Genomic DNA, 27,995 nt, shown 5'->3' with positions numbered 1-27,995 from the left:
ATCAAGAATGGAATAAATGGCCCCCTGAACATTAGAAGGACAGTTGGTCTTTTAATTAGTTGTAGACAAAAGAGCACATTGTATATGAATTAATAAACAGTATTCAAGTAATGCCAGTGTCATTTTCAAAATAATTTAAATCGGTATTAATCTTCCACCTAAGATAATATATTTTGCTTTAATTTTTGCTTATCACTTTTAATATAACCAGTAAACGTCATATTGCTTCATATTAATTTGCTTTTACAGACTTTCACTTGAAAATTATTTTGAACTATACTATGTTTGTTATGCACAATTAACATTTTGCCATTTCTATCCCTATAATTTGAATGTCAAATTGATAACAGTTGTGCTTATCAGATTCACGTGTGCACTGACAATTTTGTAAAAGCAACCTCAGATTTATATATAATGTATTGTAGTTTATACATTCTAATCCATTGAATTTTCAGCTGGTTAGTTACTGCTTGAAGTGACAATTTCCTTTTTTTAAACCATTAAACACTATAGGATCAAACTTTAATAAAAGGAAATATAAGATGAGCACCACCAACATGCTGCACCAGAGTGGTAGAACTCAAATTGGGATCTCTGATTCTACATAAAGTCTTGCCATCTGGGTGGGTGCCAGGCATTTCTAGAGGATGCAGAGAAAATCAGAGTAGAGTTAGCACCAACGAGTACTGTGTTCAAATTTGCCTGTGGCAAAATTCACAGAATGGGTCTGATATCTGCTCCCCGTTGAGGTTTTTTTCTTTTGCAATATTACAACCCCTAAAGAGGAGACAAAACTACAGTGAACAATGGAAAAAACTTGATTCTCATAATAGGCAGTAAATGAAGTTTACAGTTTTCTTGTATACTATGAGACAAGTTTGAAGATAGAGTGCATTGTTAAATCCCAGAAAGATCATTTCAGAAGTGCCTGTAATTGTGTGTTCTCATTTTGTACAGGCTGCTCACTAATAGATAAATTGGTGCATTTTCTGGATGCCAATTTGATAGGCTGATAATCGCAGCAAAATGAAAGAATAAATAATCAAAAATATTTGCTTTTAATAAAATCTCCCGTGCCTTCTGTTTGAAGTTAATTTAAGAAATCTAGGAAATTAAATGTAGATTAGGAAATGAATTAAATTTGCAACTGGTAAATTAAATATTTAAAATATTTGAAAATTATATGGATTTGTTCTTGGGGGGGGGGGGGGGGTGCGGGGGGAAAAGAAACTGAATTGTTTTTGAAAACAGATATATTTTTTATGTCTCATCTGTATTGTGATTGTTTGTGATTTAATCATATTCATTTTTGTAATTGTTTGCAGAGTGCTGGAAAATATAGACAGCAAGGCAGAAATTACATTGTTGAAGATGGAGACATTATCTTTTTCAAATTCAATACTCCACAGCAAGCAAAAAAGAAGTGAATTTAAAGTACAGCTGACTCCTGTCATAGCAGTAGTACATAATGGCCAAGAAGTTGCACACATCCAGACTTGCAAATAAAAGGACTTAACTATATGGTCACAGACTATGTAAGGGACAGATTGGTAACTGGCAACAATTTGCATAAATTGGGACATTGACAGGATTCTGCTTATTAATATTACTTATGTGGATTTAACTATGTTCTAAAGAAACTGAACTATTGTTGAATTTGGTGTTAATTTTTTAGATACATTTGGCTGTAAATCATGATTCAGACCTGTCTGGGGACAGCCTGTTCTTTAATTATATCCCTCATGTTTGTTCTGGATTGAGATAATGTTATTCCAATGAAAATGTAGGTTCACTAAATGTCGACAGCTTTAATTTAAGATTAGAGCTCTACTCTAAATTGGAACATTTCAAGAACCATATTACTCTCATGATACTTCATTAATCTCCATCACTAGATGCCAAATCTGACACATTTGACAGAAAAGACAATACCACTTGCTCCATTCTGAATCTACAGATAATGCATGTTTTACAGTACTCCAGATGTTTACAGTCAATAAAACATTTGACAAAAACAGTCTTGGTGTGTTTGGGGATGTCTGTATTGACTGACTGTGGTGTGTTAAATGTGATATGGCACCTGGTGGTTGCTGATTACAGAATTTAAAGACGTGTGTATGATACAGTAACTGCCAGTATGGGCAGCTTTTATTATATTTCAGAAATGGTTCTTCTCAAAAGATAAAGATTAGGGTACTGTGATTTATTGAAAGCATGAATAGGTGGACATTTGTTGTGAGAATAAGTACTTTCATGTCTGTATTATAAGAGTTCATGATCTAGATGGGTATAATGCAGAAGCATAAATTTATGCTTTTTTGGCAGATATTTGATTTTTGTATACAACTAGGAGATCCACCTCAGTGGTTTGCTTTTATTCATTTACAGTTGACCTCTTTAGATATTTATAAATGCATTTTCCTCTGCTGGTGATTAAAGCTCCTTTCTACTACCATAATACATTTATCACCAGATATACTTTGCATGTTGCCTTTTGCTGAATTCCTAAGTTAGTGTTGAATACTGGTCTGTAACTTTGTGGAAATATTTATCATATGCCCTTCATTAAATTCATTCACTTACAATGGATTTGCCATTGTAATTATTTTATGCCATTTTCCAGTAAACAAGCTACAAAGGAAAAGGCAAAAACAAGCTGGAATCAGGGTTAGTCAGCATCTGTAAGAGAGAGAAATCAGTGAAGGGTCACATTGAAACTATAACCTATATTTTTCTCTTTCAGATGCTAACTGATCTATGCATTTCTGTCATTTGCAGTTCACACAGGGTGCTAGTGGACATTTTGTGCCCACTTTTAACTCTTAAGTGGTTGTGAATGAGTTGAAATCTCAGCCTTTAACTCCTGATATGGGCAGCTACACTAAGAAACTCAGTTTGAACCTCTGCTTTTCAGCCACCTTTAAACTTTTGTTGAAATTTGCAGTGAAACAATAATGAGCAATTTTATGTCTAGTAGCTGTTGGAAACAGGGTATGTGCTATTGAACTGAAATTTGCCTCCTGATCAGGAAGTTTTCTTTGTTATTGCTAGAGCTTTACAGGTAAGACAGAATGTGTATTCAAGAAGTCAGGGCCGGAATTTTACCCTTGGTGGACGGGAGCCATCCACCAACTGAAAAGTTGGTGGTGAACCCGCATCCACCTGGCCTGGGGATTGATCTGCATTCTGCAGTCCCCAAGCCTTTAATTCATCTGATGTGTGACTTCCACCTCATTGAGGCAGGAAGTCCCGCCTAATGGAGCTGCTGGCCAATCAGCAGGCTGGCAGGTCTCTGTCCCAGCAGCGCCACCGGGAGCGGTGGCTATTGCTGGGACTGCAACTCAACCATCGCAAAGATGATGTTGGGGAGCCCCAGAACTAAGGTAAGTTTTTGGTACCTCGCCGTGGTTGGGGTAGCGGGAGCGGCCCTCTGTCGGGCACAGGGTGCCTGATCATGAGGGCCCCCACGCCCGTCAGAGAGTCGTCTGACAAAGTCAGGCACCTGCCACAGGTAAAATCCCCATGGCGGTGGGCGGAGGCCATTAAATGGCCACTTAAGGGCCTTGATTGGTCTGGGACAAGTGGGCGTAAAGTGACGGCAGGAGTGGATCGGGAAGGGCACCGAGCCTCTGCTCCATTTTACCCCCCGTGCCACCGCTGCTTAGCCACTTAAGGGCCCTCACCCGCCTGCACGGGTATTTTACCCGTGGCAAGCGGGTGTGCTGGGGACATGAAGGGCCGCCCAGTGATAGCTGCCGGTCTTTCTGCGCCCTGGTGGGGGGCATGGCAGTCGGGCACAGGGTGCCCAATTGAGGGCCGCCCCTACCTCCCAACCCACCCCTGGGACCCAGGATACCCCCTTCCCCCTAACGACCACTCCAGCCTCACCCGGTAAGGACCGATCCCCCTGGTGAGGCATGCCCCTACTTACCTTCCCTCCTCGATCCATGGCATCGGTTGGGCTGCAGTCCCTGCAGTGGCCACCGCTCCCAGTGGCGCTGCTGGGACTAAGAACTGCCGGCACGCTGATTGGCCGGCAGCTCACTGAGAGGGGACCACCTCCCTCAAGTGGGTGGAAGTCCCGCCTTGGGACAATTAAAGCCTGGGGATCCGTAAAGTACGGGACAGATCCCCAGGCTAGGCGGAAGCAGGCTCGCCACCAATTTTCACGTCGGAGTCCGGCTCCCATCCATCCAAGGCTAATGATATGTTGGCCTTTATCTCAAGGAGACTGAAATACCAAGGAGAAATTGTTTTGCTTCAGTTGTATAGAGCCTTGGTCAGACCCCATCCAGAGTACTGTTTTCCGTTCTGGGCACCACACCTCAGGATGGATTTGAAAGGGTGTAGTGCAGATTCACCAGAATGATACTGGTGGCTTAAAGGTTAAAATATAAGGACAGTTTGCATAAAATTGGTTTGTTTTCCCTTGAGTATAGAAGGTTGAGGGGTGATCTAATCAAAGTGTTTAAAACAATATAATGATTCAGTAAGGTAAATAGAGAATCTATTTTCTTTGGAGGTATCCAGAACTAGGGGACATTAGGATTGAAATCAGGAAGCACTTCTTCACACAAAGGGTGGTAGAAATCTGGAACCCTGTTCCCCCTGCAATACACTGTGGATGCTGGGACAATTGATGCTTCCAAATGAAGATTAATAGATTTTTGTCAGGTAAGAGTATTTTGAGGGATATGGGTCAAAGTCAGTAAATTGAGTTGAGGTACAAATCAGCCATGATCTAAATGGTCTGTTTTGTCAAACAATAAATACAAGTTTATGTGAAGTTAATGAAGACGTAACAGACTACCAAGTATGTTAAGTAGATGTTTGGTATTCATTTTCATGTTCAAATAATTAAAGTTGTGAATCTTAGATTTTATAAAACATATTTGGAGTTTGCAACATGTGACTGACCACACTGAAGAGCCACAGTAATTTGGAGTAAATGCAGCAATATCAGTGGGAGAAGGGTGTATAAAAGATAAATGTTCACAGAGAGGGTAATGACCAACACAAACCTGGATGCAGTGTAGTTTTGACAGAGATGTGAAAGAGTTCATTTTGGCAACATAAACGATGAACTATTTGATACCATGAGAAAGAAAGCACATACTATTGTGCCACTTTTAATGAGTATTAGGCCCCACAAATGTCTGCTGCTGGTTAAATTTGTTATTGAAAGAATATTTAATAGAAATATGGAAATATTCAATGCACGTTGAAAACCAATTTTATGAAATCACCAAAAAGAGAGATTATATCATCTGAAGCACAACTGATATCTTTCTTTAATAATCTAACTAATACTGGGAATTAACCACGTGGTATATTGTGGGCTTTAGCAAAACATTCGATTTTCATTAACTTTTATAGATAACTCTCGATCAGATGTAGGTTCCTAACATGTCTATTTAACCCATTCATATGTAACTATTAGAAACTGGCTCTATAATTTAAAAGGTTGTTCAATTTTTACATCTTAAAGCAATTTTCTTTTAACAGCTTCTGCTTTTACATCTCTTGAAAAAGGGTATGTTGGGTATCATCAGTGTGTTTAACTGCATCTGGTTGAACGTTCTTAGTACTGATTTGGCAGTTCAATGTTTAAATGGTTCATTGGGTGTTCTCAGCTGATTCTTGGTTCCTTTTGAAATGCTCATAATAGAAATTCTACATATGTTGTGTCCATCTATAAACATTGAAGTGATGCTGCTGCAATTTAAAATTCCTGTAATATAAATTAGGGTGATTGTGATCTCTTGGACTAGTTTTGATCTCCTAAAGGGTTTGGAGGGGAATTTTCCCAAATTTTTCCCTAACTTGCTTGTGTTTTTATCTCTCGTTTGCCTCACTAGGAGATTATGACGCCAGGTTGGTCAAGATGCATCGTACTGTGATGCACTAGGCTAGATGGACCAGTGGGTAATTTACTGTCCATCAGGGTTCCTTGGGAGCTCAGAGTTTAGTGAGTAGATGAGCTACACCGACTAGAAAGGTGCCAGGTTCAGTCAGTAATACATTGTTGAACCCAGGCAGGCTGGATGTAAAAGTGCTACAAGTAGCCTCAGTACTTTTTTAGGGCAGTGTTGCCCACTAGAAAATGCTGACTACCCATAGATGTAACTACAGTGAAGTTGTTTTCGTCACATGCACTAACTTTAGTTGAAAATGCTTTGCATTTGCTCACAATACAGGTAAATGTACTTAATGTGCATATTTAATGGACATGTACTGCCATTCAGTAACCAAGGAAATAAAATACTCACTTTTCTTCAGGTCTTCCAAAACTCTGCTGCCCAAGTCCTATCACCCCTGTGCTCGCTGACCTACATTGGCTCCTGGTCAAGCAATGTCTTGATTTTAAAATTCTCATCCTTGTTTTCAAATCCCTCCATGGCCTTGCCCCTCTTTATCTCTCTAGTTTCCTCCAGCCCCCAAACCCGCCAAGATATCTGCGCTCCTCTAATTCTGGCTTCTTCTGCATCCCTGATTTTAATTGCTGCACCATTGATGGACCTGCTTTCAGTTGCCTAGGCCACAAGCTCCCTACACCCCTCTGCCTCACGTTCCTCCTTTAAGACATTCCTTAAAACCTACCCCTCTGACCAAGCTTTTGGTCATCTGACCTAATATCTCCTTTTCTGGCTCGGTGTCATACTTGTTTTATAATTGCTCTTGTAAAACACCTTGGGACGTTTTATTATGTTAACGCTATATAAATATAAGTTGCTGTTTTCGCATTACTGTTTTACCAACAAACATACAAGAAGAATAAAACACATATGCATACACCACGCAAATGTGTATTGAGGTCACATTCCTATCAATGGTACCCATTACTCGTTTTTTTATTTATGAAGGAAAATTGCCAAATGTGGCTAGTGGCTAACATATTAGACAACACTGCTTTAGGTGCTGAAAAATAAGGTAGGATTCCAGCTCCTAATTGATGTCCAAAGGACCCCTGCTGTAAATATTTGGGTGTTATACAGTCAAAATCAGTCTTTGCTATGATATCTCATGATGGAATAGCTGCCAACATAGTCAGGAGTCAAAAGAATACTGGCCACATTTATAGGACTGTACCCTCGAAGCAGATGTCTACCAAAAGGGGCTAACAACAAAAATTTTATCATTAAAAAACTTACCGATCTTCACTACCATCAAAATTTGTGTAAGCTTAAATCAATGTCTGTCTCTGTCAGTTTGTAATTGTATGTTACCCTGTAAATAAGAGGTTAATATTGAAGCAAGCTTAGATGCTTAAGACTACATAAACTATTGCCTCTATTATATCAATGCTTCTTGTTTGGAATAATAGTGTAGACATGTCCCCACAAAGATAAAGGGCCAAATCTAGAGCCCGCTAGAAGCATACAGGGTAAGATAAAGCAGAAAAGAAAGATTATGACTGTCACAAAAAACTTAATACTTTAGAAAGCCTAGAGGAGTATAGAAAGTGCAGGGGTGAAGTAAGAAAGGAAATTATTGGCAGGTAAAATCGAGGAAAACCCAAAGATGTTTTGTTTTATCAGTACATTAAGAGCAAGAGGATAACTAAGGAAAGTGTAGGGCCTATCAGAGATGTACAAGGGAACTCATGCGTGGATGCAGAAGATGTGGGCAGGGTTCTTAATGAGTTTTTGTCTCTGTCTTCACAAAGGAGAGGGATGATGCAGACATAGTAAAAGAGGAGTGTGAAATATTAGATACGATGAGCTTTTAATGAGAGAGGAAGTACATGAGGGTCTGACATCCTTGAAAGTGAATAAATCACCATGGCCGGATGGATTGCATCCTAGGTTGTTCAAGGAAGCCAGGGAGGAAATAGCGGATGCTCTGAGGATCATCTTCAAATCCTCACTAGATATACACGAGATACCAGAGGATTGAAGGTCTGTGAACGTTGTACCATTGTTTAAAATGGGTGCGAGGGATAGGCCAAATAATTATAGGCTGGTCAGTCTGACCTCGGTGATGAGCAAATTATTAGAATCAATTAGAGATAGGATAAACTGCCACTTAGGCACAGATTAATCAGGGATAGTCAGCATGGATTTGTTAGGGGAAGGTCATATCTTATTAACTTAATTGAATTTTTTGAGGAAGTAACAAGGAGGATTGATGAGGGTAGTGCAGTAGACGTGGTCTACATGAATTTTAGTAAGGCATTTGACAAGGTCCCACATGGCAGACTGGTCAGAAAAATGAAAGCCCATGGAATATGGGGGGAATGTGGCAAGGTGGATCCAAAATTGGCTCCATGACAGGAAACAAAGGGTAGTAGTCGACGGATGTTTTTGTGAATGGAAAGCTGTTTCCAGTGGTGTTCCACAGGGCTCAGTGTTGGGTCCCTTGTTTGTGGTATATATTAATGATTTGGACTTGAATGTGGGAGGTATGATTGGGAAATTTGCAGATGACACAAAAATTGGCTGTATAGTTGATAGTGAAGAGGATAGCTGTAGACTCCAGAATTATATCAGTGGCTTGGTTGAGTGGGCAGAAAAGTGGCAAATGGAATTCAAGCCAGAGAAGTGTGAGGTAATGCAATTGGGGAGGGCAAACAAAGCAAGGGAATACACAATAAACGGGAGGATATGGAGAGGGGTAGAAGAAGTGAGAGACCTTGGAGTGCATGTCCACAGGCCCCTGAAGGTGGCAGGACAGGTAGATAAAATGGTGAAGAAGGCATATGGAATGCTTTCCTTTATTGACAGAGGTATAGAATACAAAAGCAGGGAATGAATTGCTGGAACTATATAAAACGCTGGTTAGGCCACAGCTGGAGTATTGCGTACAGTTCTGGTCACCACATTACAGGAAGGACATAACTACTCTGGAGAGAGTACAGAGGAGATTTACAAGAATGTTGCCAAGGCTTAAATGTTACCGCTATGAGGAAAGATTGGATCGGCTAGGGTTGTTTTCCTTAGAACAGAAGAGGCTGAGGGGTGACTTAATTGAGGTGTACAGAATTATGAGGGGCCTAGATAGAGTAGATAGGAAGGACCTGTTTCCCATAGCAGAGAGGTCAATTACCAGGGGGCACAGATTTAAGGTGATTGGTAGAAGGATTAGAGGGGATATGAGGAAAAGCTTTTTTTCACCCAGAGGGTGGTGGGTGTCTGGAATTCACTGCCCGAATTGGTGACGGAAGCAGAAACCCTCAACTCATTTAAAAGATACTTGGACAGGTACCTGGACATGCAGCTGAAGTGCTGTAATCTGGAAGGCTACGGACCAGGTGCTGGAAGATGGAATTAGATTGGGCGGCTAGTTTTTGTCTTCAGCCAGCACAGACACGATGGGCTGAATGGCCTACTTCTATGCTGTAACTTTTCTATGATTCTATGGAAGCATAAATTGATCTTGGGGAAACAGAGTTGGCACTAGTTGCACTGTGCTTTCAACCCAAACTCCAACTACAATACATCACATACTGATGAGCACTGTATGAGAAAAAAAATACTTTGAGAATCAGAAACATGCATGTTTACCTCTGCAGAAAATTTTGTTTTTCAAGAATTATACATAATTTTCTATCATATCCTAAAAATATTGCCCTTTAATAAATGTCCATATAGTAACTTGAGTCAAGCCCCTTTTACCCATCAACTCTGTGCTCGCTGACCTACTTGGCTCCTGGTCCAGCAACACCAACCTTGTGTTCAAATCCCTCTCCCCACCCTATCTCTGTAATCTCCTGCAGTTCTACAGCCTTCCAAGAACTCTGCATTCCTCCAATTCTGACCTCTTATGCATCACTGACTTCCTTTGCCTGACCATTGGCTGTTGTGCCATCAACTGTCTCGACCTTAAGCTTCGGACTTTTATCCCTAACCCCTCCACCTCTCTTCCAAAGGTGACAGGAGGAAAAAAAAATTATGCAGCGAGTGGTTAGGATCTGGAATACACGCCTGAGAGCGTAGTGGAGACAGATTCAGTTGTGGCTTTCAAAAGAGAATTGGATAATTGTCTGAAGAGAGAAAATTTGCAGGACTACAGGTAAATGACATGGGTGGGACTAGCTGAGTGCTCTTGCAGAGAGCTGGCACAGACACGGTGGACCAATTGGCCTCCTGTGTTATAACTATTCTATAGTTCTTTAAGACACTCCTTAAAATCTACCTCTGTGACTAAACATTTGGTCACGTGTTCTGTTGGTCCTGATTTGATGGTCATGACAGCAAAACTGTCAGTGTTGGCTGTCCATTACTCCACTAAAACTGACAGCAACTTCAGGAATCTGCATATGCACAGAATAACATGGAAATCCAAATTTTACACATTGTTGAATGAGGTGTAACTGGGTTTTTAACAGCATGCTAAGTTCATAATTAATGCTGAGCATCCTCACTGAAAAGCTAATTTATATTTGTGGAATGCCAAATTTCACTTGATCATTACGGCACAGAAGGCGGCCATTCATCCCATCCAGTCCACGTCAGATCTGTTATAAAGCAACCCAATCAGTTCCGTTCGTCCTGCTCCATCCCCGTAGCCCTACAACTTATGATACAATTATTTCACTTTTTAAAATTTTATATTTTAGCTTCTATTTTAATCTAATTAGAATAATTTATTTCACTATTGGAAGTATTTAAATTAAAAGCATTGAATCTTTACTTTTAACTTCCTGGTTTTCTGTCTGAGAATACTTTAACATGTTTGGCTGCATACCCTGACATTACTGTTGCTGACACCTGGAGATTCCTTGGCTTGGGACCAGATTTAAACTGCTGCCAGGAAAGGGGAAAAGCACAGCACAGAGATCCCTTGATCTTTGTGGGCAGCTTTCTTCGAGGTCGGCAATGAGTACAGTAGCTTCGCTGCTGACTGCAAAACCCAGCCCATTGTCCCCTTCTTTGGCTTGGTGTTGATTTAGTTAGTCTGATTACGCTCCTGTAAAGTGCCTTGGGATGTTTTACTAACTTAAAAGGTGCTGTATAAATGCAAGTTATTATGGTTGACTATCTTGGAAACTGCAAGTTGCCACAACTGTTTTGAGGGCGAGTTTGAGGTCACTTGGTTCTTTAGATATTAAAGAATTTCTGAGGATTATAAGCACAGTATTTTAGTGTGGAACTCCAGGTTAGGATAGTCATATTCCAAACAAATTATAGTAACTTTATCTTTGCTTTGCTGAGGCAGGTCCTGTAGTGCTGCTGGAAGCATTAGGCAAAGGTCATTCTGCTGATAGACCCAGCAGTATAGCCCAAAACTTTTATTCTTTTAACCTACTGGCAGATAAACTGTTTCTGCAAGTACTATTTTTGCCTTGGAGACAAGTGCTTTTCATTAATACAGTCAACTCGCTTATCTGTAGCTGTGTATTGGCAGCAACAGGGAGGATATACTGTCGGCATTTGGATAAGCCTTTAAGCTAACAATTGATACCAAACAGCTTTTCACTGCCCCCTCAGTACTTCCACCCCCCTCCTGCCATAATGCCATTAACTAGTTGATTCAAAGACACTTGTTTCCCTCCTCCACGATCTCTTACCACTACACCTCAGTTACCACCAATGTGGCTGCTCTAGCCAGTTACAGTCATGAAATAGTCCTTATCTCTTATCCTACCCCACAGCTCTAGAGGCAAAGTGAAGTCATGTAAAAACAGAAAAATAAGAAAACGGAACAGAAATTGAGAAACTGAGGGCAATAGGACACAAAGAGGAAAGGTGGTCAGGCAAAGGAGAGAAGGCAGCTGAAATAAAGACAGAAATGCAGTAGAAACTGATCTGTGAAGGAGTGGAGAAAGGAAAAAAGTGAAGATAATGGAAATGATGTGGTCAAAGAAGCACCTAGAGTAGTCGAACGTGCTGTTTATGCTCCTGTGAGGTGTCATGGGACTTATTACATTAAAGGGGCTGTATCAATGCCAGTTGATGTTTGATCACTGTCCTGCCTCAAAAGCAATTTAATCATATGCAAGCAACTCCCTAGTTGTAGCATGTGGATATGTAAACCACGACTCCCAAAGGTTGGATACACCTGTTGTAAGATACAAGGACATACAAATATAGTGGTGAATAAAACCAGAATATGCTGGAAATGCTCAACAGGTCTGGCAGAATCTGTGAAGAGCGAAAGAGTTAATGTTTCAGGTCGATGACCTTTCATCAGAACTCCCCTGCTTTTTGTTAAGTGCCCACCTAAAAGGGCAGATGAGGCCTCAATTTAATGTCTCATCTGAAAGATGGTACATCTGACAGTGCAACACTCCCTCAGTATTGCACTGGAGTATCAGCCTAAATTTTGTACTCGTGTTGTCTCTGGTGTGAACTTGAACCCACGGCCTTCTGAATCAGACGTGTTACCAAATGAGCCACAGCTGACTAGATGAGTTCATGGACTAAATGGCTTTGCTCATTTTCTCCTTATGGTTTTATAATTGTGGAACAAAGCTGACAAAGCACTATCAAAGTTTAAGAGATAAAACATGTGATTAATTGGTATAAAAGTAGAAAGTGCTGGAAATACACAGGTCTGGCAGCATCTTTGGAGAGAGAAATAAAGTTAGCATTTCAGATCTGTGACCTTTCATAAGAACTGGCAAAAGTTATAAATGTAATAGGCTTTCAGCAAGTGTAATGGGAGGGGGGGAAAGAAGAACAAAAGGGAAGGTCTGTGATAGGGCAAAAGGCAGGAGAGATTAAATGACAAAGATGTCATGGAACAAAAGGCAAAGGGAGTAGTAATAGCCGTAATAAAGACAAAGCATTTGTCCAGCGAATGTCAATGGCAGAATAAACAGCTCTGTCCCAAAGCAAAAACGTGTTTAAGTCTGGCACATAGTTAAAAAAAAAATCAAAATGGCAGTCATGGTCTGAAGTTGTTGAACTCAATGTTGACTCCAGAGGGCTGTAGAGTGCCTAATCAGAAGATGGGGTACTGTTCCTCGAGCTTGTGTTGAGCTTCACTGGAACACTGCAGCAGGCTGAGGACAAAAATGTGGGCATGAGAGCTGGGTGCTAAATTAAAATGGCAAGCAACCGGAAGCTCAGGGTCATGCTTTTGGACTAAGTGGAGGTGTACCGCAAAGCAATCACCCATTTGGTCTCCCCAGTGTAGAGGAGACCATATTGTGAGCAGCAAATGGGTGGCGCAGTGGTTAGCACCGCAGCCTCACAGCTCCAGCGACCCGGGTTCAGTTCTGGGTACTGCCTGTGCGGAGTTTGCAAGCTCTCCCTGTGACCGCGTGGGTTTCCGCCGGTGCTCCAGTTTCCGCCCACAGCCAAAAGACTTGCAGGTTGATAGGTAAATTGGCCATTGTAAATTGCCCCTAGCGTGGGAATGTGGTAGGGAATATGGGATTAATGTAGGCTTAGTATAATTGGGTGGTTATTGGTCAGCACAGACTCGGTGTGCTGAAGGGCCTGTTTCAGTGCTGTATCTCTAAATAAAAATAATTTTTTAAAAAATTGGAAGTAGTACAAGGAAATCGCTGCTTTACCTGGAAGGAGTGTTTGGAGCCTTGGATGGTGAGGAGAGAGTAGGTAAAATGGAAGGTATTACACCTCTTGCGATTGCATGGGAAGGTGCTGTGGGAAGGGGAGGTGGTGTCGAGTGTGATGGAAGAGTGGACCAGGGTGTCATGGAGGGAATGGTCCCTTCGGAATGCTGAAAGGGGATGGGACGGGAGGGGAGGGGAAGATATGTTTGGTGGCATCATGCTAACGGTGCCAGAAATGGCAGAGGCTGGTGGGGCAGAAAGTGAGGACAAGGGGAACACTGTCGCAGTTCTGGGAGGGAGGGAAAGGGGTGAGGGCAGAAGTGCAGTAAATGGGTCGGACATGGTCAAGGGCCTTGTGAACCACAGTGGTGAGTGGGGGGACTCCTTGGTTGAGGAAAGAGGAAGACAGATGCGCTGTTGTGGAAAGTTGCATCATCAGAACAGATATGACGGAGATGGAAAAACTGGGAGAATGGAATGGAGTCCTTACAGGAGGTAGAGTGTGAGGAAGTGTAGTTGGTAGGCTTATAATGAATATTAGTAGACAGCTTATCCCCAGAAATGGAGACAGAGAAGTCGAGGAAGGGACATGTCGGGAGGCAGGAAACTGCACCGATACAGTTAACAGTGTACCGGAAAAAGAGTTGGGGGTGAGGGGAGCCTGAGTAGGACTGGAACAAGGAATGTTTGACAAACCCCACAAAAAGACAAGCGTAACTAGAACCCATGCGGGTACCTATAGCAACACCTTTTATTTTGAGGAAGTGAGTGGAGTTGAAGGAGAAGTTGTTCAATGTGAGAACAAAATCAGCCAGGGGGAGGAAGGTGGCGATGGATGGGGACTGGTTGGGCCTCTGTTCGAGGAAGAATTAGAGAACCCTAGATTAATTGGGTTTTTTCCCCAAGTCTGAAGATTGAAGGTAAACTGAGGGAGGCAAGTAGTTCCAGTTTTGAGACCTCCTGATAAAAGGTTACAGGCCTGAAACTTTAACTCTGTTTTTCTCTCTACAGGTGCTGCCAGACCTGCTGAGTATTTCCAGCATTTTCTGTTTTTATTTGAGTCTTGCAAAATTAATTTTAAGTAGGGACAGTGTTATTATTTTTAAGAACATGATAGAGTATCTTTAATATCTAATTTTGCCTACTTTTATGAAAATGGCTAACTGGACTAGATAGCACATTGGAGTGGGGAAAAGAGATAAAGAATTATTGCCTCCATTTCATTTCGAGCTGGGTGTTTAACTCCACAATCCACCTTCTTTCTTCAGAAAAAGGCTATCTTAAATTGTAAACTAATGTCCTCTGTTTCTGCTATGAACTTCTTACTAGTGGTTGCTGAATGTGCTATATAGGTTGTATGTATTACCACGAGCAAATTGGCATGGGGTCAATAAGATCAGAGCGTTGAATGCGTGACTGAAAGATTATTGTGGGAGAAATGGGTTTCAATTCATGGGGTAACTGGTACCAGTACTGAGGAAAGAGGGAGCTGCTCTGTTGGGGCGGGCTTTACTTGAACCCTGCTGGGACCAGTGTCCTGGTAAATCGAATAGGGTTCAAATTAAATAGAGGAGGGTGGGGGCAATGTGGGGAGGGTTCAAGTGTGGGTAATTTACACAAAGTTAGAGAAAGGACAAGGCAATAGTGCAGGTTAGCGATATGGGTATTGATAACCAGAATATGTCAAGAAGGGATAGAGCGTACAAACATAAGCGTGCACCAGCAAACGGGGTCAGAGGAGTTAAAAATACAAAATTAAAGGCTCTTTATCTGAATGCACGTAGCATTCATAATAAGATAGATCAATTGATAGCACAAATAGAAATAAATGGGTTATGATCTGACAGCCATTACACAGACATGGTTACAAGGTGACTAAGGCTATAAACTGAATATTTAGAGCTACTTGACATTTCGGAAAGATAGCCAGAAAGGAAAAGGAGCTAGGGTAGCTCTGTTAATAAAGGATAATATCAGTATAGTAACGAGAAATGATCTTGGCTTGGAAGATCAAGATGTAGGCCGGAATTTTACCTTAGGCGGACAGGAGCCAGCCACCGATTGAAAAGTTGGTGGCAAACCCACCTGCCTCGTTTGGGCACCCAACTCGTATTTTGCGGGTCCCCGGGTTTCAATTGGCGTGAGGCCGGACTTCCACCCGCTTGAGGTAGGAAGTCCTGCCTAATAGAGCTGCTGGCCAACCAGTGCCAATGGGAGCAGTGGCCACTACTGGGACTGCAACCAGCATGTAGAGAAGATGCCTGGGACCCAGGAAGGAAGGTAAGTTTTGGTTGCCTCATTGAGGGGTAATCGGTTGGGCCCTGGTGAGGCAAGGGTGGTCGTTTGGGGGGAAGGGGGGCATGTTGGGTCGTGGAGGTGGTTGGGGTAGGCTGGGCGTCCCTCCATCGGGCACAGGGTGCCTGACCATGCGCTGGGACGCTGGGAAGTTGCCTGGTTTTGTTAGGCGGCTTCTCCCGGCTCCAGGACGCCTGCTTGCCACATGTAAAATCCACGTGGAGGCGGGCGAAGGCCTTTAAGTGGCCACTTAAGGGCCTTGATTGGCCTGGGGCAGGTGGGCCGCTTTTCACCGCCACCGCCCTGCGTAAAGTAGCGGCGGAGGCGGGAACAGGTCAGGAAGGTCTCCCGGTGCTTCCTGCTCCATTTTACGCCAGCCACCTGCCACCATCCCACTCATCGGGGTGGTGTAAAATTCCGGCCGTAGAATCAGTTTGGGTGGAGATAAGAAATAGCAATAAAATGAAATCACTGGTGGGAGTAGATTATTGGCCCCCTAACAGTAGCTACATTGTAGGACACAGTATTAATCAAGAAATAATGGGGGCTTGTAAGGAAGGTACTGCCATAATCGTAGGAAACTTTAATCTTCATATAGATTGGATAAATCAAATTGGCAAAGGTAGCCTTGGGGGCAAGTTCATAGAGTGTATTCAGGACAGTTTCTTAGAACAATACATTGTGGAACCAAGCAGGGAACAGGCTATTTTAGATCTGATAATGTGTAAAGATATAGTATTAATTAATCATAGAAATATACAACACGAAGGAGGCCATTCAGCCCATTGTGTCTACACTGGTGTAATCCCACTTTCCAGCTCTTGGTCCATAGCCTTTTAGGTTACGGCACATCAAGCCTCAATATTATGAGGGTTTCTGTCTCTACCACCCTTGCGAGCTGTGAGCTCCAAATCTGCACCACCCTCTGGGTGAAAATATTTCCCCTCGGGTCCCTCTAAATTTTCTGCCTCTTACTCGAAATCTATGCCCCTTGTTATGGACCCCTCAACCAAGGAGAATAGGGCCTTCCTAGCCATGCTATCTGGACTCTCATAGTTTTATACACTTCAATTAGGTCTCCCCTCAGCCTCCTCTGTTCAAAAGAAAATAATGTTAGTCTGTCCAATCTTCCCTCATAATTAAAATTCTCCAGTCCAGGCAACATCCTTGTAAATCTCCTCTGGACCCTCTCTAGTGCAATCATATATTTCCTGTCTTTCACCACAAGCATTAACACACTCTTTGCCTTTGTCCCAGGACAGCTTTGTTATTTAATCTCTCCTGCCCTCTGCCCTATCACACACCCTCCCTTTTGTTCTCTTCCCCACCGCTTAAAATCTAATTCTTTTCTAACCTTTGCCAGTTCTGATGAAAGGTCACAGACCTGAAACATTAACTCTGCTTCTCTCTCCACAGTTGCTACCTGGCCTGCTGAATATTTCCAGCACTCTGATTTTACATCACATCTTTCCTGTAGTGCAGTGACCAGAATTGCATGTAGTACTTCAGCTGGGGAGGCAGAGGCATAGTGGTATTGTCACTGGACTAGTAAACCAGAGACCCAGGGTATTGCTCTGGGTTCGAATCCCACAATAGTGGAAGGTGGAATTTGAATTCAATTAATAAATATGGAATTATGAGCTAGTCTAATCGTGGCCATGAAACCATTGTCGATTGTTGTAAAAACCCATCTGGTTCACTAATGTCCTTTAGGGAAGGAAATCTGCTGTCCTTACCTGATCTGGCCTACATGTGACTCCAGACCTACAGCAATGTGGTTGACTCTGAAAAGGCCTAGCAAACCACTCGATTGCAAGTTGTATCGAACCGCTACGAAGTCAAAAAGGAATGAAACTGGATGGACCACCTGGCATCGACCTAGGCACTGGAAACGACAATGGCAAACCCAGCCCTTTCGACGCTGCAAAGTCCTCCTTACTAACATCTGGGGGCTTTTGCTAAAGTTGGGAGCGCTGTCCCACAGACTAGTCAAGCAACAGCCTGACATAGTCATACTCACCGAATCATACCTTACAATGGCCCAGACACAGCTATCACCATTTCCGGGTATGTCCTGTCCCACGGCACAGTGGTATACGGTTGGGAGGGAGTTGCCCTGCGAGTCCTCAACATCAACTCAAAACCCCATGAAGTCTCATGGCATCAGCTCAAACATGGGCAAGGAAACCTCCTGCTGATTAATCAGTACTCCTCCATGTTGAATAGCACTTGGAGGAAGCACCGAGGGTAGCAAGGACGCAGAATGTACTCTGGGTGGGGGACTTCAATGTCCATCACCGAGTGGCTCGGTAGCACCACTACTGACCGAGCAGGCTGAGTCCTAAAGGACATAGCTGTTAAACTGGGTCTGTGGCAGGTGGTGAGGGAAAAATATACTTGACCTTGTCCTCACCAATCTGCCTGCCGCAGCTACATCTATCCCTGACAGTATTGGTAGGAGTGATCACTGCACAGTCCTTGTGGAGACGAAGTCCCGCCTTCACATTGAGGATATTCTCCATCGTGTTGTGTGACACTACCACTGTGCTAAATGGGACAGATTTTGAACAGATCTAGTAATGCAAAACTGGGCATCCATGAGGTGCAGTGGGCCATCAGCAGAATTGTACTCAACCACAATCTGTAACCTCATGGCCTGGCATATCCCCCACTACCATTACCATCAAGCCGGGGGACAACCCTGGTTCAATGAAGAATGCAGGAGGGCATGCCAGGAGCAGCACCAGGCATACCTCAAAATGAGGTGTCAACCTGGTGAAGCTACAACCCAGGACTACAGGCGTGCCAAACGGCAGAAGCAGCATGCAAAAGACAGAGCTAAGCGATCCCATAACCAATGGTCATGTTTAAGCTCTGCAGTCCTGCCACATCCAGTTGTGAATTGTGGTGGACAATTAAACAACTAACTGGAGGAGGTGGCTCCACAAATATCCCCATCCTCGACGATGGGGGAGCCCAGCACATCAGTGCAAAAGTTGAGGCTGAAGCATTTGCAACAACCTTGAGTCAAAATTGCCGAGTGGATGATCGATCTTGGCCTCCTCCTGAAGTCCCCAGCATCACAGATGCCAGTCTTCAACCAATTCAATTCACTCCGCATGATATCAAGAAACGACTGAAGGCACTGGATACTGCAAAGGCTGTGGGCCCTGACAACATTCTGGCAATAGTACTGAAGACCTGTGTTCCACAGCTTGCTGTGCCCCTAGCCAAGCTGTTCCAGGACAGTTACAACACTGGCATCTACTTGGCAATGTGCATTGTCCAGGTTATGTCCTGTACACAGGACAAGTCCAATCCGGCCAATTACTGCCCCATCAGTCTGTTCTCAATTATCAGTAAAGTGATGGAAGGTGTCGTCAACAGTGCTATCAAGCAGCACTTGCTTAGCAATAACCAGCTCAGTGACGCTCAGTTTGGGTTCTGCCAGGGCCACTCAGCTCCTGACCTCATTACAGCTTTGGTCCAAACATGGACAAAAGAGCTGAACTCAAGATGAGGTGAGAGTGACTGCCCTTGACATCAAGGCAGCATTTGATCCAGTATGGCATCAAGGAGCCCTAGCAAAACTGAAGTCAATGGGAATCATGGAGAAAACTCTATGCTGGTTGGAATCATACCTAGCGCAAAGGAAGATGGTTGTGGTTGTTGGAATTCAATTATCTCAGCTCTAGGACATCATTGCAGGAGTTCCTCAGGGTAGTGTCCTAGGCCCAACCATCTTCAGCTGCTTCTTCAATGACCTTCCTTCAATCATAAGGTCAGAAGTGGGGATGTTCGCTGATGGTTGCACAATGTTCATCATCATTCACGACTCCTCAGATACTGAAGCAGTGCATGTAGAAATGCAGCAAGACCTGGACAATATCCAGGCTTGGGCTGATGAGGGGCAAGTAACATTCATGCCACACAAGTGCCAGACAATGACTGTCTCCAGCAAGAGAGAATCTAAACATCTCTCCTTGACATTTAATGGCATTATGATCGTTGAATCCCCCACTATCAAAATCCTGGGCGTCACCATTGAACACATAGGCAGGCAGTGCAGGAATCTCCTGTGGCTATTCCCCTGCAAAACAGATATATTGCTTTGGATACTGTTGGGGGGAATGGTCTCTCAGGGGAAAGCAGCAACAGCCCAATTTGTTGCACCTGCTGCACAGGGGAGGAATAAAAAGGGTGGGAATGCAATAGTTATAGGGGATTCAATTGTAAGGGGAATAGATAGGCATTTCTGTGGCCGCAAAAGAAACTCCAGGATGGTATATTGCCTCCCTGGTGTTAGGGTCAAGGATGTCTCAGAGCGGTTACAGGACATTCTGAAGGGGGAGGGTGAACAGCCAATGGTCGTGGTATACATTGGTACAAACGACGTAGGTAAAAAAAAAAAGGATGTGGTCCTAAAAGCAGAATATAGGGAGTTAGGAAGTAAGTTGAAAAGTAGGACCTCAAAGGTAGTGATCTCAGGATTACTACCAATGCCACGTGCTAGTCAGAGTAGAAATAGCAGGATATATCAGATGAATACGTGGCTGAAGAGATGGTGTGAGGGGGAGGGTTTTAGATTCCTGGGACATTGGTTCTGAGGGAGGTGGGACCAGTACAAACTGGACAGGTTACACCTGGGCAGGACCAAGACTGATGTCCTGGGGGAGTATTTCCTAGAGTGGTTGGGGAGGGTTTAAATTAAAATGGCAGGGGGATGGGAACCTTTGCAATGAGTCAGAGGAGGGGAGATCAAAGACAAGAACAAAAGACAGTAAGGGGAATAAGAAAAGTGATAGGCAGAGAAATCAAGGGTCAGAATCAAACAGGGCCACAGTGAAAAACAATGGGAAGGGGCCAAGTAATGTTAAAAAGACAAGCCTTAAGGCTTTGTGCCTTAACGCGCGGAGCATTCACAATAAAGTGGATGAATTAATCGCGCAAATAGATGTAAACGGGTATGATATAGTCGGGATTATGGAGACATGGCTGCAAGGTGACCAGGGATGGGAAATGAACATCCAGGGTTTTTCAGTATTTAGGAAGGACAGACAAAAAGCAAAAGGCGGTGAGGTGGCATTGCTGGTTAAAGAGGAAATTAACGCAATAATGAGGAAGGATATTAGCTCTGACAATGTGGAATCTGTATGGGTAGAGCTGTGAAACACGAAGGGGCAAAAAACGTTAGTGGGGGTTATATATAGACCCCCAAACTGTAGTGGTGCTGTTAGGAATGGCATTAGACAGGAAATTAGAGACGCATGCGATAAAGGAACATCTGTAATTATGGGTGACTTTAATCTGCATCTCGATTGGGCAAATCAAATTAGTCACAATACCATAGAGGAGGAATTCTTGGAGTGTATACGGGATGGTTTTCTGGACCAATATGTTGAGGAATCAACTAGAGAACAGGTCATCCTAGAATGGGTATTGTGTAATGAGAGACAAATAATTGACAATCTAGTTGTGCGAGACCCCTTGGGGATGAGTGACCATAATATGGTAGAATTCTTCATCAAGATGGAGAGTGACATAATTGATCCTGAATCTTAGTAAAGGAAACTACGAAGGTATGAGGCGCGAATTGGTTATGATGGATTGGGAAACGTTACTTAAAGAGACGACAATGGAAAGGCAATGGCAAACATTCAAAGAGCGCATGGATGAACTGCAACAATTGTTTATTCCTGTCTGGCGCAAAAGTAAAACGGGAAAGGTAGTCAAACAAAAACAAGAAATGCTGGATTCACTCAGCAGGTCTGGCAGCATCTGTGGAAAGAGAAGCAGAGTTAACGTTTCGGGTCAGTGACCCTTCTTCGGAACTGACAAATATTAGAAAAGTCACAGATTATAAACAAGTGAGGTGGGGGTTGGGCAAGAGATAACAAAGGAGAAGGTGCAGATTGGACCAGGCCAGGCAAAGGTAGTCAAACCATGGCTTACAAGGGAAATTAGAGATAGCATTAGCTCCAAGGAAGAGGCATATAAATTTGCCAGAAAAAACAACAGACTTGAGGACTGGGAGCAGTTTAGAATTTAGCAAAGGAGGACCAAGGGATTGATTAAGCAGGAGAAAATAGAGTACGAGAGCAAGCTTGCGGGGAACATAAAAACTAACTGTAAAGGTTTCTATAGGTTTGTGAAGAGAAAAATATTAGTGAAGACAAATGTAGGTTCCTTACGGTCAGAAGCAGGAATTTATTATGGGGAACAAAGAAATGGCTGACCAACTAAATGCAAGCTTTGAAATAAAAGCAAAATACTGCAGATGCTGGAAATCTGAAATAAAAACAAGAAATGCTGGAAATACTCAGCAGGTCTGGCAGCATCTGTGGAAAGAGAAGCAGAGTTAACGTTTCGGGTCCCGAAACATTAACTCTGCTTCTCTTTCCACAGATGCTGCCAGACCTGCTGAGTATTTCCAGCATTTCATGTTTTTATTATAAATGCAAACTTTGGTTCTGTCTTCACAAAGGAGGACACAAATATCATGCCAGAAATGTTGGGGAACACAGGGCTTAGTGAGAGAGACGAACTGAAGAAAATCCGTATTAGTGGAGAAATGGTGTTGGGGAAATTGATGGGATTGAAGGCCGATAAATCCCCTGGGCCTGATGGTCTGCATCCCAGAGTACTTAAGGAAGCGGCCCTAGGAATAGTGGATGCATTGGTCGTCATCTTCCAAGATTCTATAGACTCTGGAACAGTTCCTACAGATTGGAGGGTAGCTAATGTAACCCCACTATTTCAAAAGGGAGGTAGAGAGAAAGCAGGGAATTATCGACCAGTCAGCCTAACATCGGTAATGGGGAAAATTCTAGAGTCCATTATCAAAGATTTTATAGTGGAGCACTTGGAGAATAGTGGTAGAATCGGACAAAGTCAGCATGGATTTCCGAAAGGAAAATCATGCATGACAAATCTACTAGAATTCTTCGAGGATGTAACTCGAGTTGATGAGGGGAAGCCAGTGGATGTGGTTTATTTGGACTTTCAGAAGGCTTTTGACAAAGTCCCACATAAGAGAGTAGCATGTAAAATTTAAGCACATGGGATTGGGGGTAGTGTATTGCGATGGATAGAAAATTGGTTGGCAGACAGGAAACAAAGAGTAGCAATAAATGGGTCTTTTTCCGAATGGCAGGCAGTGACTAGTGGGGTACTGTAGGGATCGGTGCTAGGACCCCAGCTATTAACAATAATATGAATGATTTAGATGAGGGAACTAAATGGAATATCTCTAAATTTGCAGATGACACAAAACTGGGTGGGAGGGTGAGTTGTGAGGAGGATGCAGGGAGACTTCAGGGTGATTTGGACAAGTTGAGTGAGTGGGCAAATGCATGGCAGATGCAGTATAATGTGAATAAATGTGAGGTTATCCACTTTGGTAGCAAAAACAGGAAGGCAGATTATTATCTGAACGGCTATAAACTGAGAGAGGGGAATATGCAATGAGACCTGGCTGTTCTCGTACACAAGTCGCTGAAGGTAAGCATGCAGGTGCAACAGGTATTAAAAATGGCAAATGGTATGTTGGCCTTCATAGTGAGAGAATTCGAGTATAGGAGCAGGGATGTCTTTCTGCAATTATACAGGGCCTTGGTGAGGCCACACCTGGAATATTGTGTGCAGTTTTGGTCTCCTTATCTGAGGAAGGATGTTCTTGCTATAGAGGGAGTGCAGCGAAGGTTTACCAGACTGATTCCTGGGATGGCGGGACTGACGTATGAGGAGAGATTGAGTCAGTTAGGATTATATTCACTGGATTTCAGAAGAATAAGGGGGGATCTCATAGAAACCTATAAAATTCTAACAGGACTTGACAGGGTAGATGCAGGAAGGATGTTCCCGATGGTGGGGGAGTCCAGAACCAGGAGTCATAGTCTAAGGATATGGGGTAAATCATTCGGGACTGAGATGAGAAATTTCTTCACACAGAGAGTGGTGAACCTGTGGAATTCGCTACCAAAGAAAGCAGTTGAGGCTAAAACGTTGTATGTTTTCAAGAAGGAGTTAGATATAGCTCTTAGGTTTAAAGGGATCAAAGGATATGGGGCGAAAGTGGGAACAGGTTACTGAGTTGGATGATTAGCCAGGATCATAATGAATGGCGGAGCAGGATTGAAGGGCCGAATGGCCTACTCCTCCTATTTTCAATGTTTCTACATACTGAACTGGAGTAGCCATATAAATACCGTGGCTACAAGAGCAGGTCAAAGGTCCAGCAGCGAGTAACTCATCTCCTGCCTCTCCAAAGCCTGTCCACCATCTACAAGCCACAAGTCAGGAATGTGATGGAATACTCTCCACTTGCCTGGATGGGTACAGCTCCAACAACACTCAAGAAGCTCAACACCATACAGGACAAAGCAGCCCACTTGATTGGCACCCCATCCATAAACATTCACTCCCTCCACCACCAACACACAGTGGCAGCAGTGTGTACCATCTACAAGATGCAATGCAGCAATGCACCAAGCCTCCTTAGACAGCACCTTCTAAACCCGCAACCTCTACCACCTAGAGGGACAAGGGCAGTAGACGCATGGGAACACCACTGCCTGCAAGTTCCCCTCAAAGGCTCACACTATCCTGACTTGGAACTATATCGCCATTGCTTCACTGTCGCTGGCCAAAATCCTGGAACTCCCTTCCTAACAGCACTATTGGTGTACCTACCCTACATGGACTGCAGCAATTCAAGAAGGCAGTTCATCACCACCTTCTCAAGGGCAATTAGGGATGGGCAATAAATGCTGGCCTGGCCAGCGACGCCCATTTTCCATGAATGAATTTAAAAAATCTGTAGCCTAACTAGTGTTTTACACAGTTCCAGCATAACTGCCCAGCTCTTATATTCTGTACCTCAGCTAAGAGGCAAGTATCCCGTACGCCTTCTTGACCACCTTATTTACCTGTCCAGCCGCCTTCAGAGATCTGTGGACATGCTCCAAGTTCCTCTGTTCCTCTACACTTTTCAGTATCTTACCATTTATTGTGTATTCCCTTGCCTTGTTGGGCTTCCCCAAATGCATTACCTCATACTTCTCCAGATTGAACTCCATTTGGCACTGTTCTGCCCACCTGACTGGTCCATTGATATCTTCCTGCAGTTTACAGCTTTCTTCTTCTTTATCTCATTGTAAAAGATCTACTAGGGAAGCGTGATCATAAAGTGATAGAATTTCAATTTCACTGAGGGTGAGAAACTTGGGTCTGAGACTAGTGTCTAAAACTTAAAGGCAATTACAAAGGTATGAAGACAGAGTTGACTAAAATGGAATGGGAAAACAGATTAAAAGGTAAGGTAAGCAGTGGCAGACATTTAAGGCGATATTTTATAATTCTCAACAGATATATTCAATTGAGAAAGACTCAGAAGGATGAACTATCCCTGGCTAAAGAAGTTAAGGATTGTACCAAATTGAAAGAAAAGGCATACAATGTTTCAAAGATTAATGTTAGGCCAGAAGATCAGGAAATTTTAGAAACCAGCGAAGAATTACTGAAAAAAGGGAGAAAATAGATTGCGAATAAACTAGCAAGAAATAGAAAAACAGACAGTAAGAACTTATACAAGTCCATAAAAAGGAAGAGAGTAACTAAACGTTGGTCCTTTAGAGGATGAGACTGGGGAATTAATCTGTCTTCAAAGTAGAAGACACTAAAAGCATCCCAAGAGCAGTCGAAAATCAAGAGGTAAAAGGGAGGGAGGAACAATCACTATCAATCAAGAAAATGATTTAGGCAAACATATAGAACTGAAGGCTGACAAGCCCCCTGGATCTGATGGCCTGCATCCTAGGATCTTAAAAGAAGTGACTGTAGAGATAGTGGATGCATTGGTTGTAATTTTCCAAAATTCCCTAGAATCTGGAATTGTAACACCCCTATTCAGGAAAGGTTGAGAAAGAAAGGAAATAGTTGCAGGACATTTAGAAAATCATAATGCAATCAAGCAGAGCCAACATCATTTTATGAAAGGGAAATAGTGTTGATTTATTTATTAGAGTTCTTTAAGGATGCAATAAACAAGGTGGATAAAGGGGAACCGGTAGATGTAGTGTATTTGGATTTCCAAGAGGCATTTGGTAAGGTGCCATATAAAAGGATAGTGCATAAGAGCCCATGCTGCTGGGGGTAATAGCATGGATAAAGGATTGGCTAACTAACAAGAAATAGAAAATTCGAATAAATAGGTCATTTTCACGTTGGCAAACTGTAACTAGTGGGGTGCCACAGGAATGAGTGCTGGGGCCTCAACTATTTATGATCTATGTTAATGACTTGGATGAAAGGACTGAGTGTATTGTAGCCAAATTTGCTGCTGATACAAAGATAGGTGAGAAAGCAAGTTTTGAGGAGGACGAAGAGTGTGCAAAGGTATATAGATAGATTAAGTGCGTGGGCAAAAATTTGGCAGATGGAGTATAATGTGAGAAAATGTGAGGTTATCCACTTTGGTAGGAAGAATAGAATAGCAAAAATTTTAATGGAGAGAGACTACAGAATGCTGTGGTACAGAGGGACCTGGGTGGCATCATAGATGAAACAAAAATTAGTAAGCAGGTACAGCAAGCAATTAGGAAGACAAATGGAATGTTGGCCTTTATTCCAAGGGGAGTGAAGTATAAAAGTAGGGAAGTCTTGCTACAACTGTACAGGGCATTGGTGAAATTACACTTAAAAGAGTACTGCGTACAGTTTTGATCACCTTGTTTAAATATGGATATACTTGCAGTGGAGGCAGGTCAGAGAAGGTTCACTAGGTTGATTCCTGGGATGAAGGGTTTACCTTATGAGGAAAGATTCAGTTGGTTGAGCCTATACTTAATGGGAGTTTAGAACAATGAGAGGTGATCTTATTGAAACATTACATTCTGAGACAGTTTTGATGGTAGATGCTGAAGATGTTTCTCGTCACAGGGGCATCTAGAACAGGGCATTGTTTCAGAATAAGGTGTTGCCCCTGTAAGACAGAGATGAGAAGAAATTTCTTCTCTTAGATGGTTGTGAATCTTTGTAATTCTCTACTCGAGACAGCTGTGAGACTGAATTATTGACTATATTCAAGTCTCAGGACTGATTTTTGAATTGTAGGGGAGTGTAGGGTTACGGAGGAAAGGCAGGAAGTGGAGTTGAGACGAAGATCAGATCAGGCACGATCTCACTGAATGGCGGAGCAGGCTCGAGAGGCCGTATGGCCTACTCCTGCTCCTATTTTTTATGTTCTGCTGTACTCGGCGCCTGGCCTATGCTGCTTCTCGCTGAGCAGCCATTCAACACTGCTTGTTCGAAGCAGGAAGCCCCCAAGACAAAAGTCACTCAAAAATGTCCATCTGCTAGGAGGAAGGTAAGCGCTCGATACAGCGTCATGTCCATCAACAATTAAATATCACCGAATCACATCTCGATTCTAATCGATCCTCTGCCCTTCCCCCAACCTTAAAAAAAAAGCAGTCACTCAACCAAACTTTGAGCGGAAGTGGCGCGATTGACTTCCCAATTGGCCAATCACAGGTTAGCTAACCGGGAGAAGAAAGCTCAGACCGACCAATGAAACTCTATGGAGGGCGGGGCTTCCGCTATCATGTTCGGTTGAACCTACAACAACGTCGTGGTTTTTCTGCCGACCCCCGGACGGTCCCGGCTCGAAGCCCCACCCTTTGCCGATTCTTGCACCGTCAATCAAAGCAACAACAAAAAAAAACCCTGACCGACGCTCGCCTGGCGCCAGCGTCCGAAAGACACCATGTTAACCGTATAAACCGAGTCCGTGTGAGCCGCCAAGGAGCCGCTATGACTGGTAGGTTTGTAGAAAGGCGGTGCAGCAACTGGCGCTGTGGCGGCAAGGCCGAGCCGGATGGGCCTGGCTGTTCAGTCTGATAATATTTCCTTAGACGGTTGTAAGTCGTCTTCTGATTTTTCTTTTTTTTCTATCCCCCTTCCCTCCTTTGTTTTTGCAGCTCCAGAAAAGCCAGTGAAGCAAGAGGAAATGGCTGCGTTGGACGTGGACAAGCAGAGCGAGTATCTGCAGCACAGGAACGCCGGGGCGCAGGTAAGGCCGGCCCCAATTCGCGCGCTTTCTTTTGTCTTGCAGCTTGCTAATAAACAGAATCTGTATGTTGGTGTGTGTTCACATGTTTAAATTTTGATGTGTACGGTTACTTCCTGTGTAAGCCCCGGACTAATTCACACCCACTTTCCTCCTAAACCCGCCCCCTGT

General features: G+C 43.2%; 2 protein-coding genes and 1 long non-coding RNA gene across 5 annotated transcripts in view; 2 read left to right on the top strand and 1 right to left on the bottom strand.

The window, feature by feature from the left end:
- The window catches only part of ola1 (Obg-like ATPase 1), a 246,597-nt gene extending 244,012 nt beyond the window's left edge, over positions 1–2,585 (top strand). Inside the window, exon 11 of the mRNA XM_068035439.1 lies at positions 1,326–2,585. Within this exon, the coding sequence (XP_067891540.1) occupies positions 1,326–1,427 (102 nt within the window). The 3' untranslated portion in view covers positions 1,428–2,585. The remainder of the gene's footprint in view (positions 1–1,325) is intronic.
- On the bottom strand, positions 55–27,945 carry LOC137372072 (uncharacterized). The gene is made up of 3 exons (XR_010975360.1): positions 26,484–27,945; positions 7,152–7,227; positions 55–777 (listed from the first exon to the last, which is right to left on the bottom strand). It is a non-coding gene; the product is annotated as an uncharacterized lncRNA (long non-coding RNA).
- LOC137372070 (transcription factor Sp3-like) overlaps positions 27,311–27,995 on the top strand; it is a 79,282-nt gene continuing 78,597 nt past the window's right edge. For all 3 annotated transcript variants that reach the window (XM_068035438.1, XM_068035437.1, XM_068035436.1), the window contains exons 1-2: positions 27,311–27,575; positions 27,736–27,827. In XM_068035438.1, the coding sequence (XP_067891539.1) occupies positions 27,326–27,575; positions 27,736–27,827 (342 nt within the window). In that variant the 5' untranslated portion in view covers positions 27,311–27,325. The remainder of the gene's footprint in view (positions 27,576–27,735; positions 27,828–27,995) is intronic.

The sequence above is a fragment of the Heterodontus francisci genome, chromosome 7, assembly GCF_036365525.1.
Source record: "Heterodontus francisci isolate sHetFra1 chromosome 7, sHetFra1.hap1, whole genome shotgun sequence".
Classification (NCBI taxonomy): domain Eukaryota; kingdom Metazoa; phylum Chordata; class Chondrichthyes; order Heterodontiformes; family Heterodontidae; genus Heterodontus; species Heterodontus francisci.
Note: the sequence above shows the minus strand (reverse complement) of the source record. Positions and strands in the feature narration are given on the sequence as shown.